Here is a 17,678-nt window from a genome sequence, read left to right on the forward strand (position 1 = left end):
TTCTTCTTCTTTCTCACCCCTTACCCGAATGTCACTAACAGCTAAAACATCCAGCCCCATATTACTTGCAGCCTCTGCCAGCTCTACCTTCTTCCCAGAGTAGCCCCCATTGATACCAATAGCTCCCCATCTCATTACCATTTGTTTGCCGAGTCGTATCTTAGGAGTCCCTGGTTTGTCAGTTAGAGGTGGGACTCCGTCACCTCCAAAGGTCCGAGGCATTTTGCTCTGATTGTTGCCATCGAACATTTACAGGACAAAATCTACAGGTCTGTTCGCGCATAAAATCCTGCGCCAGCTAGATTTTCGCAAATGTGGACGTCTATAAAAGCAGTATGGCTCAGCATTTCTGAAGGTGTCTTCCTACGACTTATTGAGTTCGTGCAACGTCGAGTTGTTGCACTCGGGCAAGAGGAAATCCGACGTCATGTTAAGAGGTACCTATGACTTTTGTCACCTCAGCGGGTGCAGTTCTTATAACAGAACCCTTAGAACGTTGGAATGCTTTCCAGAGGATGCTCCCTCCATTATGGATGCCGCTAACATTGTGTGACCGCTATCAGTGCATTGCGCGATAGATGACGCCACTCCGTTGATTCAGATAGATCCCTACTAGTGGTTATCGCAAGCGGTAGTCATGATGCGTGACCCAGTGCCCGTCTATCTCTCCCTATAACCGTCTTCCACATGCACTGCCCACACACGCACTGCATGCAATCTATACACAAGACAAGATATGATGTAACAAATCCTTTTTCCAGAATTCGACAACGTGTGAACTGGAAGCGTGCCTTCCTGAACCCTCACGCAACGGAAAAAAATGAGTTGCACAGAGACTGGCGACATTAACGAAACGTGGATAGTATAAGCTAATTCTCGACAGTCTGTACCATAAAAATGAGGTGATGAAATAACGAATTCATGAACTGTGAAAAATAACAATCTGTCTCTGCAATTCGCAACGTTTTAATAACACATGTGATATGAACCAACGTGCACTAAGTACTGGACTTCAGGGATCCGCTACACACAGCAGATATTACCAAAATACGATTTAGGGCAGCAAGACTGCTACCGTGTAAGACTTTTAAACAATAGATGTGGATTGGATGTAAATTATGAAAAAAAACCAGTAAGGTGGTTCTTTGAAAGATATCATTCCCTCCAAAAAATTCAAAACTGTTCCGATTGGAAGTGGTATGACCATCAGTTTTTCTTACTTCAGATCGGCTCATCCGACGTTATTATGGGAAGCTACCATTTAAAAATCAGTCACAACAACCATAACAAAAACATGAGTCATTTTCATGTTTGTTGATAGATTTTTGAGCTAATTCACGTCCAGATGATTTAATAGCGATTATCAGAGTCGCGGAATTTTCATCGTACACCATATCCCAAATTTTGTACCTAAAAATAAAGTCTGGTCGCTTCAAAATCGATTGAAATTAAACTAGAACGAAATATATACAGCTGTTTCGGTGTAGAAATAAAAACTGAAAATATATTTCCTTTCGTTTGTGAAAATGTTCGCAGATAACGTCCTCAATTCTGCCATAATAATGTAAGCTACAACATTACCTCCTAAAAATTCCAGCTATTCTGGTCGGGAGATGCAGATAAACACCCACTGATCTGACCTATTTGTGGTTGAAAATTTTTCAGCTAGAAGAGCCCTGTGTGCACATCCGTTGTCGCCATGAAGAACATCATCATCACGTGTTCTCCGGTCAAAGGGCGTTCTTAAGCTTCGAGAACGTCCTAGTTGTAGGTTTATGGTCCAACTGCTCCATAGGAAAATACCTGAAGGCCTGTGTATCTAGCTAAGGATACACCAATTTACTCGTATAGCAGAGGCTGCAAATACAAAATAGACTAAGAAATCTGCGTAAGTGAAATACCGCTATTAAATGGAAAAAATGACAGCATAAAAGGATAAAAAGAGAGAGGAACGGAAATAGGGAGAACAAAGTTCGAGTGGAAGAGAGCCAATGGATACTACGAAGGAGAGGTAGGACCCAAAGCACCATGCAACCAACGTGATTTCTTTTTTTTTTTTCGTTATTTTCCTAGACTTTTTAAGATGAGTGGTAGGATGGTTTAAGGAAGGCTACGGCCTGTTTCTCCACTTTTCTTGTGCATTGTTCTAAGACTCCAATAACCTCAATGTAGACTTAGGTTAAATCCCAGTCGCCCTTGAATAATCAAATTGCACTGAAGAATAAGAAACGCATGGGACATATACGACTTGATTATGAGTAACGGCACGATTAATGTGTAACGTTTCAGTTGTGAGACAGTGAAAAAACCGGTACATGTACACTTGAGTGAGTTTGAGCCACAATTCATGTGATCTAAGTCAACAGCCCTGCAATTGCCAATCGCTGGATATTGAATGAAATCGTGGTCTTAGTAGTTCTACATATTAGAGGCTGGTAATGTCCACGGCTACGTACTTTGCACTGTCTATGAGATACGGTAGCTCGCGAGATTCACTGGTCACTTGCTCACAGACAAAGTTCACTCCACTGCTTTGCTCCATCATTAGTAGGAATTAGTAATCTGCTGGAATGCCCTCTACTGCATTGAATGAGGAGTACGTGGAACTGGGAGACGAGTGGATGCAGTTTTAGTCCAGTAGTCGGAGTGACAGACAATGGTAACGCATTTTGGCCATTTTGTGTAATTTTTCAGGTAGTATAATCAGGCATTGCTCTGCATTAAATGGCTTAGTGAAGACTGAGCTGAATCAAGAGGCATGCTTGCACAGCTCAGTTGCTAAACGCTTTTCTCGCCGAAGAAAATGAACCTGAAAGCCGTTTTGTCTTGAAGTTTCATTACAAAATATTGCCGTTGTTCAGACAAATGTTCGCGGAATCGACCCACATTCTGCAAGCAGACTATTCTCCATCATATTACTTCAGCATTGAGTTTTTGAGGTAAGACACTGAAATATTTTTAAGAGAATTTCCCACGAACGGTAAACATGTGGATATTACTCTAAGTCCAAGATAGTTTTATTTTGTCAGGAAATTTCATTTCACTCTGCTACACGGTGAAAGATGAGTTACAGTGCTGGAATTACTCACTTACCGATCTCACTTCCCGAGTCTGCTGAAAGACTGCTTGGTCAAGACCTAAAAGCACTTGTACAGCATTGGATCATAGTCGCTCGTCTGTTTTTAGTCATCTTTTACCGATCTGAATTTTACAGTACATAGGCTAATTACCCAAAGACGAATATCAATTCAGAGAGTGATGAATTTAAGATGACGGTATTGACAGTATTGACTAGTAATAAAGTCATTTTTAGATTACGAGTTGCGGGAATTAGGCTAATGTCTGAGAGGATCACAGAATGCTCTTTAAATAGAGATTCGTTGGATTGCACAGAGTTTGAAATTTTAACCGAAGAGCTTGTCGTGCGACCAAGTTTTACCAATAACCGAGAAAGTTAACATCAGGGGTCAACCGACACCAAATTCTCCGTAACTGCATCCCTTCCACAGACAGAGCAGCAATCAATAACGTGTATACAAGTTGAGTCTGAACTTTACCAACAAACTTTCATAGGTTCAGCGTGGCCCCCTGCTGTTTCCATTAAAACAGTCTTGGGTCTTCCTTAGCTCGTTGCTGAGAAAATGGTTCAGCTCATGTTCCTAATGTAATGTTGTAGTGCAGTCTTAACACTTAGTCACAAGTAAAAGTAAACATAAAAGAAATGTGTCTTAATTTCTTGATGGTAATGTTTCAGTTGGCTTACGGTGCTCGCTGCTAACAACACAGTGAAACACCCCCTAGCCTCTTCACCACGTACCTTTATTTTCAATGTAGGATAAATATAATGGGCATTCAAAAAGAAGCGATCCGGAAGCATAATTACAGAAACCAGTACCTGTATGTTAGAAGTATTGACCCTGTCTGTTGAGACACTTCACTCACTGTGACACAAGGCGGTGAATGGCCATTCGTCTTAACGATTTAGGTAAATCACAGAAAACCTGTGTCTGAGTGGCCAGAAGAGGGACTAAACCGATCAGAGACTACAGGCGGATTCCCACGATATTGGCGCGACTGAGAGTGTCCAAATTTGTCGTCGCCTGTGTTTACAGGCTCTTTCTGCTGTTTTTTGCTGTAAGGAACGGTTCTCACTGAGACAGTACGACGTGCGATGCTATACACGAAGCGAATGTAAGTACAAGGCAGCAGCAGCCCCATCAATGGAGCACACAGGAACACAGTGGCATAGCGAATCACTGGTTCACACTGAAACGGCTGCGACACACCAGCATTACGTATCTCTGTTGTACTGCCCGAAGTGCTGGTTGTTCCCCGCAGCTTTCATCGTACGACACACGGGGAGCGAACTCTTAAGCCACATAATGTACCTAAAACAAAATCGTCTTAGGTAGATAAAGCATAACTACATCTGTCTCTGTAGCTACTCAGTAAAACTAATATTATTCGCGTAAAAATTTAAAAACCACAGTTTCGATATTCAAGCGAGATCTAGTAATTCAGTATTTCTCATTCGATTTTGAGTAAGCAATTATTTAACAAAATTTATTGACATACTTTTGTCTGACATCACATTTTGATAATGAATTGGTTTTCTCTTCGTTATCGCTCACAGCTATTGTGATACTTCGAAGTAAAGCAAAACATCGCCCATACTTCGAATAGTTTGCAGTGAAAATTGTTGTCATTGACGAGTTTATATTTGGAGCATTTTGTAGCATACGTTGGTGAATACGAAATGCACCTAACATATCGAAATGGTGGAAAGAGAGCTGTTGCCAGTTCTCAACTACTAATTGGAATCAGTTTCAGCCGAAAACAACAGCCGTTTATAGAGCTCCGGCAACAATGAGGCGTTGGCATAGAGACGTTTGCAAAATCGCGTGAGTAGCCTTGAATTAGCTATTAATGATACTTCCAAATAGATAATACACGTAACGGTAGAGCACCAGAAAAATTTGCTGCCTTAGCGACACAATAAACCAGTGAGGACTTGCTAATCAAATGGTAAGTACTCTAAACAAACACCTCTAATAGTATTAGCACTACGAACTAGCAACAACCTTTAGAAGAGCTCAGATGTCGAAACTGAAATAAGCTGCATATAGAGGCGTGCTACTTTTAGTACCAAAATTGTTTACAGTTTTCAACCTGCTTTCGTTCACCCAGTAGACGAACGGGTAGAAATAAACGCGCGCCCAAAGCGCCTGACGCCGCAATCGTACCATGCCCAGGTACACATCGACTCGTAGCGGAGCTCGATGGAAAACAATGAAACACACTAAAGTTTTAGCATTAGAAAAAAAGGAAAATGGTAGCACACAATTTACTCTCAATATCATAGAAAGAGCTCTTTTCAGGAGCTGAACTGGCAGCTTAAATAACACTCACAAGGAAATCTGCAGCATTTTTTTTCTTTTTAAGAAAAGGAGGTAACATACTCAATACAGATGTTCTAATCCCAAATAACTTTCTAAATCACACAATGCAAATCGCCGCAAATAAAATCAGAAGCAATTGCAAGGCATGGAGTGAGTGGCTACCCACGTATACTCCGCCAACTTCCCAATACGAAACACTTGACTTTGCAGCTAGCTAAGATGTAAATCATTTACAAAGGCCGCGAGGGGTAGCTGCGTGGGCTGGGGTACCTTGCCACGGTTCGCGCGGCTGCCCCCGCCGGAGGTACGAGTCCTCCCTCGGGCATGGGTGTGTGTGTGTTGTCCTTAGCGTAAGATAGTTTCAGTTAGATTAAGTACTGTGTAAGCCTAAGGACCGATGACCTCTGCAGTTTGGTCCCATAGGAACTTACCACAAATTTACAAAATTTTCCACTGACCAAGGCTACGGCGGAACCAAACCACCTTTCACAATATGGCGACGCTCAAGGAGACGCTACGGCAGGACCACCACGAGCCCGGACACGTCACACTACGGCCAAGAAACGCCAAATCCAACTGCCCGTCCGTAGCGTCCACTTTCTTGCTAGCGCCGGCCGGAGTGACCGAGCGGTTCTAGGCGCTGCAGTCTGGAACCGCGAGACCGCTACGGTCGCAGGTTCGAATACTGCCTCGGGCATGGATGTGTGTGATGTCCTTAGGTTAGTTAGGTTTAAGTAGTTCTAAGTTCTAGGGGACTGATGACCTCAGTTGTTAAGTCCCATAGTGCTGAGAGCCATTTGAACCATTTTTTTCTTACTAGACGTCAGTACTGGCCACAACCCTCCCGCCATCCCACACGCCACCTAGTTGACGTGAACAGCAGGAAACCAAAGAGCGCGACTCTATCGAAAATAGAATAGATACGAGCCGGCACGCCTGAATGATAACTAACTTTTCATAGTGGCATATTTAACGGGACTCAAATAGTCGCACCCAAGTTAGCCTGTTGCAATGAGCAGCTTCTCAGCAGGAGCGGTAGCAAGTCGAAAATTTGTGTCTTGCTTTGCAGCTGATACTAAGTGTTCCAAAAAGCGAAACTGTCTGCACTCATTCTGCAGAATTAAGGAATTTGCATTTCTGTTGGTGTAGCTTACGAGAACCACAACTGAACTATGTTATGTATTTGTAGCATTGTACAGTTACATCCAGGACTTCCTTTTCTTTTCCTGTTTTTGCGAGCTTTAAATAATAAGCCACAATAACGTTCCTTTCAGAAGAGCTGATGATTGCAACTGAACTGATAAAAAAGTGATTCATGCTGTCTTCTGGCTTGTCGTATGGTGAGTCGCATTGTGTATCATCTTGTTTATCGCACTGCACTTCATATCATCCCAGTGGTAACACAAGTATCGTACCAGTAGGCGTCACTCCGCGCGACCTTTATTGCAGCGTATCGTAATATGGCATCATCTCGGGGTGAATTGTGCCTAGCGAGGAACCCCTTGAGTGCGAGGTCGCAAATGGCCAACGATGTTGATGGCATTCGACGCTCCTCATTTTGTTTACCATGCAACAACAATATTGGTTGCTAATAGCAGCAGGGGGGCGGGACTGGAAGTATCCAACGGTGAGTACAGCATTCGGCTACAAAACGTAGTTGAACTTGTAACACCCCACCCGTCACTTAGCTGGTTTTGGTGTGTGTTCACCCCAGGTAATTGACTAACAGATCAACAGAGAGTGAAAAACTGCCGCAATGTCGGATAACGCAAAGAAAGTAATACGGCCCTGTGCCTCCTGACTGAACTGTGGTGGCAGTGTTGACATTAATTGATTCAGAATTGATCCCTTTTAATTAAAAAGGGGTGCACATTGATCTTATACTCAGCTATTGAACACCAGATGCAAATGTTGAACATAAAATTAATTAAGAAAGTGACTTGGGATTTCAACTACTTGACTGATAACAGATGCAGTCAATTAGCACAGATTTATTTTAACTCACGACCTTCAATCATCACATTACATGACTCTCCTAACAGGCAGTGGTAATAAATTGCGTTTGCGTGGAGTACAGCACAATAACTCAAAAGTAATTCCTATCGACTGACCCAGGCGTAATGCAAAGTGCAAGAAGAATTCTACAATACATGGCCCATGAAACCGCCCGTGGAAACTTGACCGACGTGATTCAACAAATTAATCAGCAACCGGAGCCGGTGCAATATCACCGAATTCAGCGTGGTGGGTAGGCATCATTATGTGGACGTCGGCCGACCTTGTGGTTCACTTCTAGCTATCTTGCTCAGTACATAGCTGAACGAAAACTTTCTATCTCCAAGCTCAATCGTTCCATTTGCTAGGTCCTAAACTACAGAGATGTTCACCCTCTCGCAGGCAAGCTGAGTAAAGAATGCCATGTCCGCACTCTAGGGAAGCTGGGAACGGAGGACCACTACGGAGACTTCTCCCAGTCCGCTCTTCGCCTCGGTTTCCGCTCCAGCAAAATCACTTACGCCAATTGCAGTGCAAGTCGTGTTAATTATGCGTCGCTTCCCAGCGCTGACCAATGCCTGCTCTGGGAAGTGAACAAATTCCCACAAAATTTCCCTTCCTATCAACTTCTGCTATTTAGCTCCTCCCAGGCCACACATCAAGGTTAGCGTCTGCACAAACACCGATTTTTCCGGAATTCTGACTCCCAGGAGAGTACTTCAAATTCCTTGATCCTACGTTCCCATCGGAGGCCGGCGTATTTCATTCTGTCGCTCTTCACCTTCACCTTTTGGCCAATAGCTGGTCAAAATAACTTGTCTTTGCTTGATTCCTGGTCTGTGCATAAAAATCACGTTCTTTCAGAGCAAACTACCCCTTCTGAAAAGTGTGTGACATAGAGTTCCTACCATATGGAACTACTGGACAAATTCAGCCTCTGGATGCTTTTATATTATTTTATATTATTATTTTATATTATTGCACCATCTGCAGCTACGTCTTAAAGTATAGACAGACTCACGACAAGCTCCACGACAGATTGTTCCGTTCCGCATTCCATCTGTTGTCATCGTCTCGTTGGGGTCGTTCGAAGTGTCAGATTCCAACCATCTGCATTGACCGGTGACGTAATGGTGTTGTGGTGAGTGACGTAATTGTAGCGTGGTGTTTTTGAGTTGGTTCGTGTTTGCAGATGTCGTTTTGTTGTATTTTATGGCACCCTCTGCTGGTGGATCTCACCGCGTTGAGTTTAACGTGTGACATTGGGTTCTTTTGAGTCTTGGTTATCACTGTGGTAACGAAGGACTGAGTCTGGGTATTCAGTGCTGTAACGTGGATTTGGAAGTGTTTTCTATGTTTTCAGTGAGTTATTAGGTTTTCGTACAGAGAGAAATTTATTTTTAAAAATTTTTTTAAGGGAATGGAAATGACCGATGTTTTTACCAGTTTTTCGTTATGTGCGGCTGTGGGTGACGATATGTTGTCCATAACAGTGTTTCTGCAGCTTTCTGGACTAACGGTAGAATATGTTAGGTGTCATGCCTGTGGTCAGTGCTTGAAGTTGACAATAATTCCGGTGTCTCGGAGCGGTGACCTACGTGTGGCGCTGTCGCCGCGACAGTATCTTGGCGTTCGATATGGCGTAGTATCTGGTTCGAGAAACCTAAGTAGGCCATAACGAAGACTGTTTTGCTCACATATTACTTGCGATATAGGCTCTCCTTAAGCTTTTGTGCGCATGAGGCTGGTGTGAGTGTTAGGACTGTTTCAGACTGGTTTTCTTTTTGTCGTGAGATGTGTTCAGAGTACGTAAATCTCGGAAGAAAGTTGATGGACCGGGGGTTGTTGCTAAAACTGATGAGTCGCAGTCTGGTAAGAAGAACTACGAGAGGGATCGTTTGCTTTGTGGGTGGGGAGGGCTGTTATTTCGGGGGGGGGGGGGGGGGAGCGGATATCTGATTGTGTTTTTGGGAATTTTCGGAGTCGTAGTAAGAAGAAACTAGTGGGGCTCATTCAGGAATATATTGAGGAGGGTAGCACTTTTATGTCAGACGCATTTTCGTCGAGTAAGGATGGGAAAGAGGGTTTAAAATTTAGCAGTTAACCAAAGCATTCAGTTTAAAGAATACGACAATGTTGGTTGCACTACTACCATACAGGTGTTTTGGGGTAATTAAATCAGTTATTGGGAGGGGAAAGAGGCGCTCTTCCAACGTGCAAACTCATTTAGATGAGTATTGCTGGCGAAAGAACGCCCCTGTGAATTTATGTGTTCTCCGTGTTTTTCTGAGGACTGTGGTGGGATGTATAGGCCGGTTTTTTTTTTTATAGAGTAATTGATTTCTGTTTTCGTTTGTTACTTGTTCTTTGTTGGTTTTGCTTTTGTAAGTTGTGTCGGATGGGTTGGGGTTGGTTTATGGGTGGAAGGTTGTGGGTGTTTCTGGAGAATTTGTTGTATTGTGTGTGTGTGTGTGTGTGTGTGTGTGTGTGTGTGTGTGTGTGTGTTGGCCAACCTAGATGATTTTGTCAGAGGCTTTTGTTGGTAAGTAATTTTTGTTTTGGCTGTATTCTATTGTGATTGTGATGTTTTACCTGTTGTATACTTACGGTGTTTCGGCTGTTTTTTAATTCATCAGGTGAATATGGGGTTTTTCGATTTTTGAATTGTTGGGGTTTTAGTTTTGGTGGTGTTTTATGAATTATATAAGTGTGTGAAGTTTGTGGTTGTAATTTTTTTATTTGTGGTTGGCTAGTAGGTATCAAGGGCTGCGTTTGAGCTGTATAGACAAAGGGATACATCCGATTACACTTTTTGGAATTGCAGGTGTTGGTTTTTGGGTATCGTGGGCTTCGTTTCATCTATCTAGGCCGAGTGAAGAGTACGATGCCTGTGGGTTTTGTGACTGTAGCGTTATGCCGTAAGTTGAGGTTTAACCTAAAATATTTGTTTTTCGAAAGTGCTGTGGTTTGTATTGTTATAAATTTGGCTTTTCCCCGCCGTAAACCCAGTATTTTCCACAGTTTTGCCGTCAGTTCCATTTTCTAGATGTAGCGAGACGTTCATCTGTCGTTCTTGTTATGGTTTGTTGGCTCATGTATGTAGTAACAACTTTGTCGCCGCTTTGTATATGCTGCAAGTAGGGGTTTCCACCATGCTGAAGACGCCACGGGTCAAAGCAGGCAGGTGGAATCAGACACTTCCCTGATGCCCCCCGTTACACTAGTATCATTCTATAAGCTTTCGATAAGAGTGGTTACCGAGCTGAACGTCCTCCACGGTTTGTAACTCCCAAGGAGTTCAACTTCGATCTCGATGGTGAGAAACTTCGTGATATTTGTGGAGCGTCATTTTTCATTCGGTGTTCATGGTGTAAGTTAATGGTTTGTTCTGAACATTTTCCAGTTTGTGAAATTAATACATACATCCCATAGAAGGTTGATCTCTGTAGCTCCCGGACGCTCTTGTTCTGTCGTACTTCTAATGCACATGGTGAGCTAACGAGAGCTAATATTTTTCCTGTCATAATTGTTAACAAAGCCGTTTCAAATAAACCTTACTACAGATTAAACTTGTGACCTCGCACTCACGGGATTCCTTGTAGGTGTTACAAACGTCGTAAGTGTACCCGTCTGCTACAGGACCGCAGCTCGTGGTCTAGTGGCTTGCGTTGCTGCCTCTGGAACATCGATGTCCCGGGTTCGATTCCCAACTGGATCGGGGATTTTCCCCGCACGGGTATGGGGCGTTGTTTTCCTCATCATTGCATCCTCATTCGGGGAAAAGTGACGCGACTGGATAGTGAGAAGATTGGGAATTTCTACGAAATGAGACTTAAAGTAGTAAAGGCGTTTTGCTATTTGGGGAGCAAAATAACTGATGATGGTCGAAGTAGAGAGGATATAAAATGTAGACTGGCAATGGCAAGGAAAGCGTTTCTGAAGAAGAGAAATTTGTTAACATCGAGTAGTCATTTAAGTGTCAGGAAGTCGTTTCTGAAAGTATTTGTATGGAGTGTAGCCATGTATGGAAGTGAAACATGGACGATAAATAGTTTAGACAAGAAGAGAATAGAAGCTTTCGAAATGTGGTGCTACAGAAGAATGCTGAAGATTAGATATGTAGCTCATATAACTAATGAGGAGGTATTGAATAGAATTGGGGAGAAGAGGAGTTTGTGGCACAACCTGACTAGAAGAAGGGATCGGTTGGTAGGACATGTGGTGAGGCATCAAGGGATCACCAATTTAGTACTGGAGGGCAGCGAGGAGGGTAAAAATCGTAGAGGGAGACCAAGATATGAATACCCTAAGCAGATTCAGAAGGATGTATGCTGCAGTAGGTACTGGAAGATGAAGAAGCTTGCACAGGACAGAGTAGCATGGAGAGCTGCATCAAACCAGTCTCAGGACTGAAGACCACAACAACAACAACAACGGGAGCTGATAACCGCTGATGACCCCACAAATCAGATATCATCACCATCGTCGTCGTCTGCCGTTACCCCGTAACAAGTACTCCCTGTTGTCTTCGTTTTAATGTATGACACGTGACGCCTTGGTGAAAGTGGCGCCGGCGCTGTTGCAGGGCGTGTGCGGCTGCAGCGCCGGGGCGCCCGCCTACCTGGGCCCGTCGCTGGCGGGCACGTGCGGGCCGGGCGCGTTCGCGCTCTTCATGGGCCTGCTGGACGGCTTCCTGCGGCGCCAGTGCGACATCGCCGACCCGTGCGGCCGCGTGCGCGAGCCCGACCCGCTGGCGCTGCGCGTCGGCGCGCGCTACGACTTCATCGTCGTGGGCGGCGGCAGCGCGGGCTCCGCCGTCGCCGCCAGGCTCTCGGAGGTGAGAACAGACGGAGGCAAAATAACTCAAGTTCTATGCATCTGGTGGCCCTGTCTCATCTTTCACAGAATGCAAAATGGTGTGCTGAATATTTCAAACGATATTCGTTTTATAAATTTCATGGTGACCACGCATGCAAACTTATTAATTCAAACAATTTTGGAAGGGTAGAAAATTTTAGTGACTAAAGAGAAATCACGAAGTGAATCCCACAGGATTCAGTTTTGGGTCCATTCTTATTCCTTCCACTGAGTGCTCTAAAATTCTCCTTACAAACTTCTAGATCTTGTAGAGAGAACTGAGTAGATAATTTGATGAATTGGATCCGTACTACATCCGTTTGGAAACATGATGATAATGCGACCACTTTTACAAGAAATAGTTATTTGGCATGATCCAGTAGAAATGGCTCTGAGCACTATGGGACTCAACTGCTGTAGTCATAAGTCCCCTAGAACTTAGAACTGCTTAAACCTAACTAACCTAAGGACAGCACACAATACCCAGCCATCACGAGGCAGAGAAAATCCCTGACCCCGCCGGGAATCTAACCCGGGAAAATGATCCAGTAGATCACTTGTTTTACAGTTCCACTGATTAATGTCCAAAGAAACAAAAAGGAAACTTAATCAGTTTTCAGAAGCACTGTTGTCTACATTTAAACTCGAACCTTTCTTGTACTTTCCAAAGGAGGGTTAGCGTTCGGATACACTACAAGCAAGGTTCCTTATGATGACAACGAAGTTCGGTTTACGCACTGTACCTATGAAAGATGTTGTGGTATACTTGCTCTATCATACTTGGTGTCTCTGCAATCTGTCATGCAGCGACGACAGTTGTGCCACCAGATCTTCTTCTGTCTCTACAATAGTCTCATGAACGAACTCTTCACTCGATCCCATAAGAAAAAGTTCAGTGAAGTGAAATCCGATGATCATGATCGCGGATGCCTTACGGTTAGACAACTTCGGACAATCTATCTGAGTCCGAATCGTCGGTCCAGATGTTCCCGAACACGGCGTGAAAAGTGAGCGGATGCGCCTACAGAGTGAACCATAGGCCTTGACTAACGTTCAGTGGCACTGCATCCAACAACACTTGTTGTAGGAAGGTAAAATTGATGAGACCCGTGAGAAGGGCGGGGGGGGGGGGGGGGGGGGAAGCAAGTATGGTCCAATCACATGGTCGTCCGCACTGATACCAAATCTCTGTTGGAATCCCTGGATATTCGTGGCATATAGGCTTTCGTCTTTCCAGACAAGGCTGTTTAGAGAACTGAAAACATAGTTCCTAGCAAATTTTCGTTCATCTTGAAGAGAATTCGCTGTGGAAATTGTGGAGTCACCGCCAGACACACACTTGCTAGGTGGTAGCTTTAAATCGGCCGCGGTCCATTAGTACTTGTCGGACCCGCGTGTCGCCACTGTCAGTAATTGCAGACCGAGCGCCACCACACGGCAGGTCTAGAGAGACGTACTAGGACTCGCCCCAGTTGTACGACGACTTTGCTAGCGACAACACTGACGAAGCCTTTCTCTCATTTGCCGAGAGATAGTTAGAATAGCCTTCAGCTAAGTCCATGGCTACGACCTAGCAAGGCGCCATTAGCCATTTCTAGAGAGAGTCTCACTTGTATCATCAAGAATGCTGTATACAAATGATGGATTAAAGTTAAGTATTCCTGCAGCTACGTACTTTTATTTATAGCATTCATTACGTATCCTGTTTCAGACTTAACGCAAGCCTGCGTGAGTTGACGCGTGCCCTTTCGGCTTCCTCGCCTTGTGTCTAGACTGTCTTGTCTAGACACAACAGAAATACTAGGAGTTCGTTTATACAGCAGCATAGAAACTGCCTGCAGAAATCAACGCGTGGAACAAAATCGGCTGGCATTAGTGGCTGTATCTTTTGGTGGTGCGAATGTAGTTGTTGGTCGTACCAGACAGTGCATGGACCAAATCCACTGCACGCACAATTGCTCACGTCATCATTGTCGGGTTGTCCCATTTCGTGTGTGCGACATCTCCTAGGAGTCAGCCCGCTGACAGTGGTTACCCATTTTTCGAAGCCGATGGGTAATGGTGAAAATGGTATGCGATGGCCTCTGACGTTGTCGGTAACGATGTCGATAAAAGCGAGGAGCTGACCTGCCATTACCGTGACCTTCACCATACAGAAGGACTATATTGATGTATTCTGCAAATGTGTACTCAACTAAGTAGCTCTAGTACTCATAAACAAGTAAATGAGGCTCGAACCAGGTCATAGAGTTAGAACAGACTCAAATGACATCAGCCGATGTGACTTAAGAACTCCCCCCCACCCCACCCTGATGGCTATCACGTTGCATATCCACCTAGCAAACATGTTTTCAAACGGCCGTAGCACGGAAATGGTACGTTTCCGGACATGGATTTTAGTTCAAAATAGTGTCAACTAAGTCCCCTCTACAACTTCTAGAACTTTGTAACGAAAGTTACAGAGCACCCTGTATAAAATCGATGTATGCAGTATATACAAAAATTCGCGCAGGCGGTCTTCGCAGTGCGATTCCTCATTTATTAGCAATACAAAAGTGGCTGTTACCAAATTTCGTCTTTCGCTTTTCCGGCGGTAGATGAATGTTAAATATTGGAAATCTGGCAGCATTTTAATCCCATGTACGGTAACTCTCTCTGTCAGCATATAGGCGTACTGCATTGCAGTTGGTACAGTGAACAGCATTTTGGATTGCATGCAGGAGGTCAAGGGCTCGATTCTGGATCAACGCATATTTGTTTTTATTTACCAATTTCACTCTGCCGTGTAATACTAAAGTATACACCGTTTCTTATGCCAGACGACATTTACATAGTACAGTGTTTTGTAATGGTGAACATATCAAAAACACGGTCGACAAATCAGAAATAGACGGTTGAAGCAAATGATTTGTCATAGGACAGAATAGCTACAAAAACAATTTCAATTTATAGGTGCTAAACATAATTGCACAGTCAAATCACTCAACATCATTTATACAACATGCAGTACGTCTGCTTAGAGGTAACAAATTAGTAACCAGTGACAATAATAATTTCAATATTAATGACCGTATGACGTTTACAAAAGAATACGTTTTCTCCAGATCAGATGCTCAAAACGGCGTTCCTGCACGTCCAAACATTGCGCGACTCTCTGGATCATACAGCTTTGGACTCTTCGTAACATGGCTGCATCCACAAATACAAGAGCAGCATGAAGACGCGCTATCAGTTCTTCCACGTATGTACGCCTAGAAGAATACACGTGCTCCTTCAAGTGTCCACCGAGTAGGAAATCCAAGGTGGACGCGGAGGCCATACAATTGGACCTCTCCGTCCGAGCAATTTCCCTGGAAATTTTCTGCCTAAATGCCGTCGCGCTTCAGTTCCAAAGTGTGAAGGTGCACCATAAAGTAGGAACCACAACCTCTGCCGAACATGAGGTAGAATATCTTACAGTGCGTCAACAAATAGTCTGAGAGGGTTCAAATGGCTCTGAGCACTATGGGACTCAACTGCTGTGGTCATAAGTCCCCTAGAACTTAGAACTACTTAAACCTAACTAACCTAAGGACAGCACACAACAGCCAGCCATCACGAGGCAGAGAAAATCCCTGACCCCGCCGGGAATCGAACCCGGGAACCCGGGCGTGGGAATCGAGAACGCTACCGCACGACCACGAATGCGGGCAGTCTGAAAGGGATGCATGTTACCTTTGTGCAGTCAACCGGTCAGGCAATAAGTGGGAACCGAAACCCCTGTCTTCCAGTATTCTGACGCAGACGTTGATGCCAGAGCGTACTCGATATCCACGGTGGCGGGTGACGTGCTTGTCATCGCCAAACCAATGGTGGGCGGTGGGCATTATGCGTATTGAAGAGGCCCTCACGAGTGATCGCTGCTTCATCTGACCATATCACAGTGTTTATGAAGTTGTTGTTGGCTACCTATTGCTGCGATCATTCGCAGAATTGCATCCGCAGACGATGATAGGGGTGCAGCCCATGCTCGTGCAGCTCGTCTATGACCGTGTGTTACGAGACACGCATTTGCCTTGCTGCGCTACGTGTACCTTGCTGCAGTTCTTTGTGTATGACATCCAGAATAGCTTCCCCAGTAGCTGGAGTAAGGAAAGTCCATGAACAACCTGTGCCAAGTTATGATGGAAGGAGAGAACCTGTCTCCCGAAGGCGAACCTCCAGACGATGAAACATATTTTTGTATGGATGACGTCCATTCTCGAGTGGCAATACCAAAAAGGTTATCAGATGCTCCAAGGACCAGAAGCATATCCAAATATGCATCATTTGTGTACGCCATCTGCGACACTGTTTTAGAGTAACACAAGAAGGAAATACAATATTTGTGCGAATGTACATGGAGTCTGTCTCGAGCTCTTCGCTCCGTTAGCAACTAGTCCCTGTCTTGTGAAAAGCGCATGCAGTATAAAAACGTCATTAGTCGCAGCGGGCTGTTCCAGCTAACGTGCAACACTTCTCTAACAGTTTGCGTTCTGCATGATTCATCCAGACCCTGATAATTACGAAATGTTCGTTTTCGAATTACACTGTTTCCCTAAAGGTAATGGATGTGATATTTCCACAATTCCATAGATTACAATGGTAACAAAAATAATAACAATAATAATAATCGCAGTAGTAGTAACGCATGGAGATAGTTACTACACAACATGCGCTTATCAGACTCAATGTTGAAAGACATAATTAGTTGTTCAATGGTGATAATACATGCAAATGGTAACCGAGCTTGGAAATTATTTGCAAAGCGCGATGCAAGCCCTACTATTGACGAAAGGCCCGACGATGACCTGAACGTGGCAGGAATAATAGTTGGAAGCAGTAGTGGGACCTTTGGTTGAGGGTACAAAGCAAACAGGTCTGGGATCTAGAAGATGTAATGGTGCGAGACAATTTGCGTCCACGACGTGCAAAGGGCTTCTTGAAAAGTTGACCAGTGAAAAGATTGTACCTCCATACTGTGTTCGCAGTACGTAATGGCAAATGTTTTGAAGAAGACCCACTGTAATCGCTGAATGACGATTAAGACGCCACATACCGTACGACGCTGACTACTTCTAGCAAATAAAAACAAACATGTGTCGACTCAGAATCGAACTCTCGACCTCCTGCATGCTAATCCAAAACGCTATCCTCTGCACCAACTGCACAACACTACTGCTATACGCTGACAAGGAAGTTAGCGTACAAGTGATAACAGTTCGGATATATTGCGAATCTTGAACGTCCATTTACTGCCAGAAATATGCGCGGGACAAGATTTTATGACACACATTTTTGTATTTATAATATGTGAGGAATCGCTCTGCAAAGTCCGAGTGCGCGAATTTTGTTCACTCCTTATAACATAGCTACTACTATGACTTTGATAATAAAACGTACCTAGTT

The 17,678-nt window shown here is 44.1% G+C and overlaps 1 protein-coding gene across 1 annotated transcript in view; it reads left to right on the forward strand.

Moving 5' to 3' along the window:
- LOC126184033 (glucose dehydrogenase [FAD, quinone]-like) overlaps positions 1-17,678 on the forward strand; it is a 203,814-nt gene that overhangs the window by 38,550 nt on the left and 147,586 nt on the right. Inside the window, exon 2 of the mRNA XM_049926394.1 lies at positions 11,980-12,231. Within this exon, the coding sequence (XP_049782351.1) occupies positions 11,980-12,231 (252 nt within the window). The remainder of the gene's footprint in view (positions 1-11,979; positions 12,232-17,678) is intronic.

The sequence above is a fragment of the Schistocerca cancellata genome, chromosome 1 (genome assembly GCF_023864275.1).
Source record: "Schistocerca cancellata isolate TAMUIC-IGC-003103 chromosome 1, iqSchCanc2.1, whole genome shotgun sequence".
Classification (NCBI taxonomy): domain Eukaryota; kingdom Metazoa; phylum Arthropoda; class Insecta; order Orthoptera; family Acrididae; genus Schistocerca; species Schistocerca cancellata.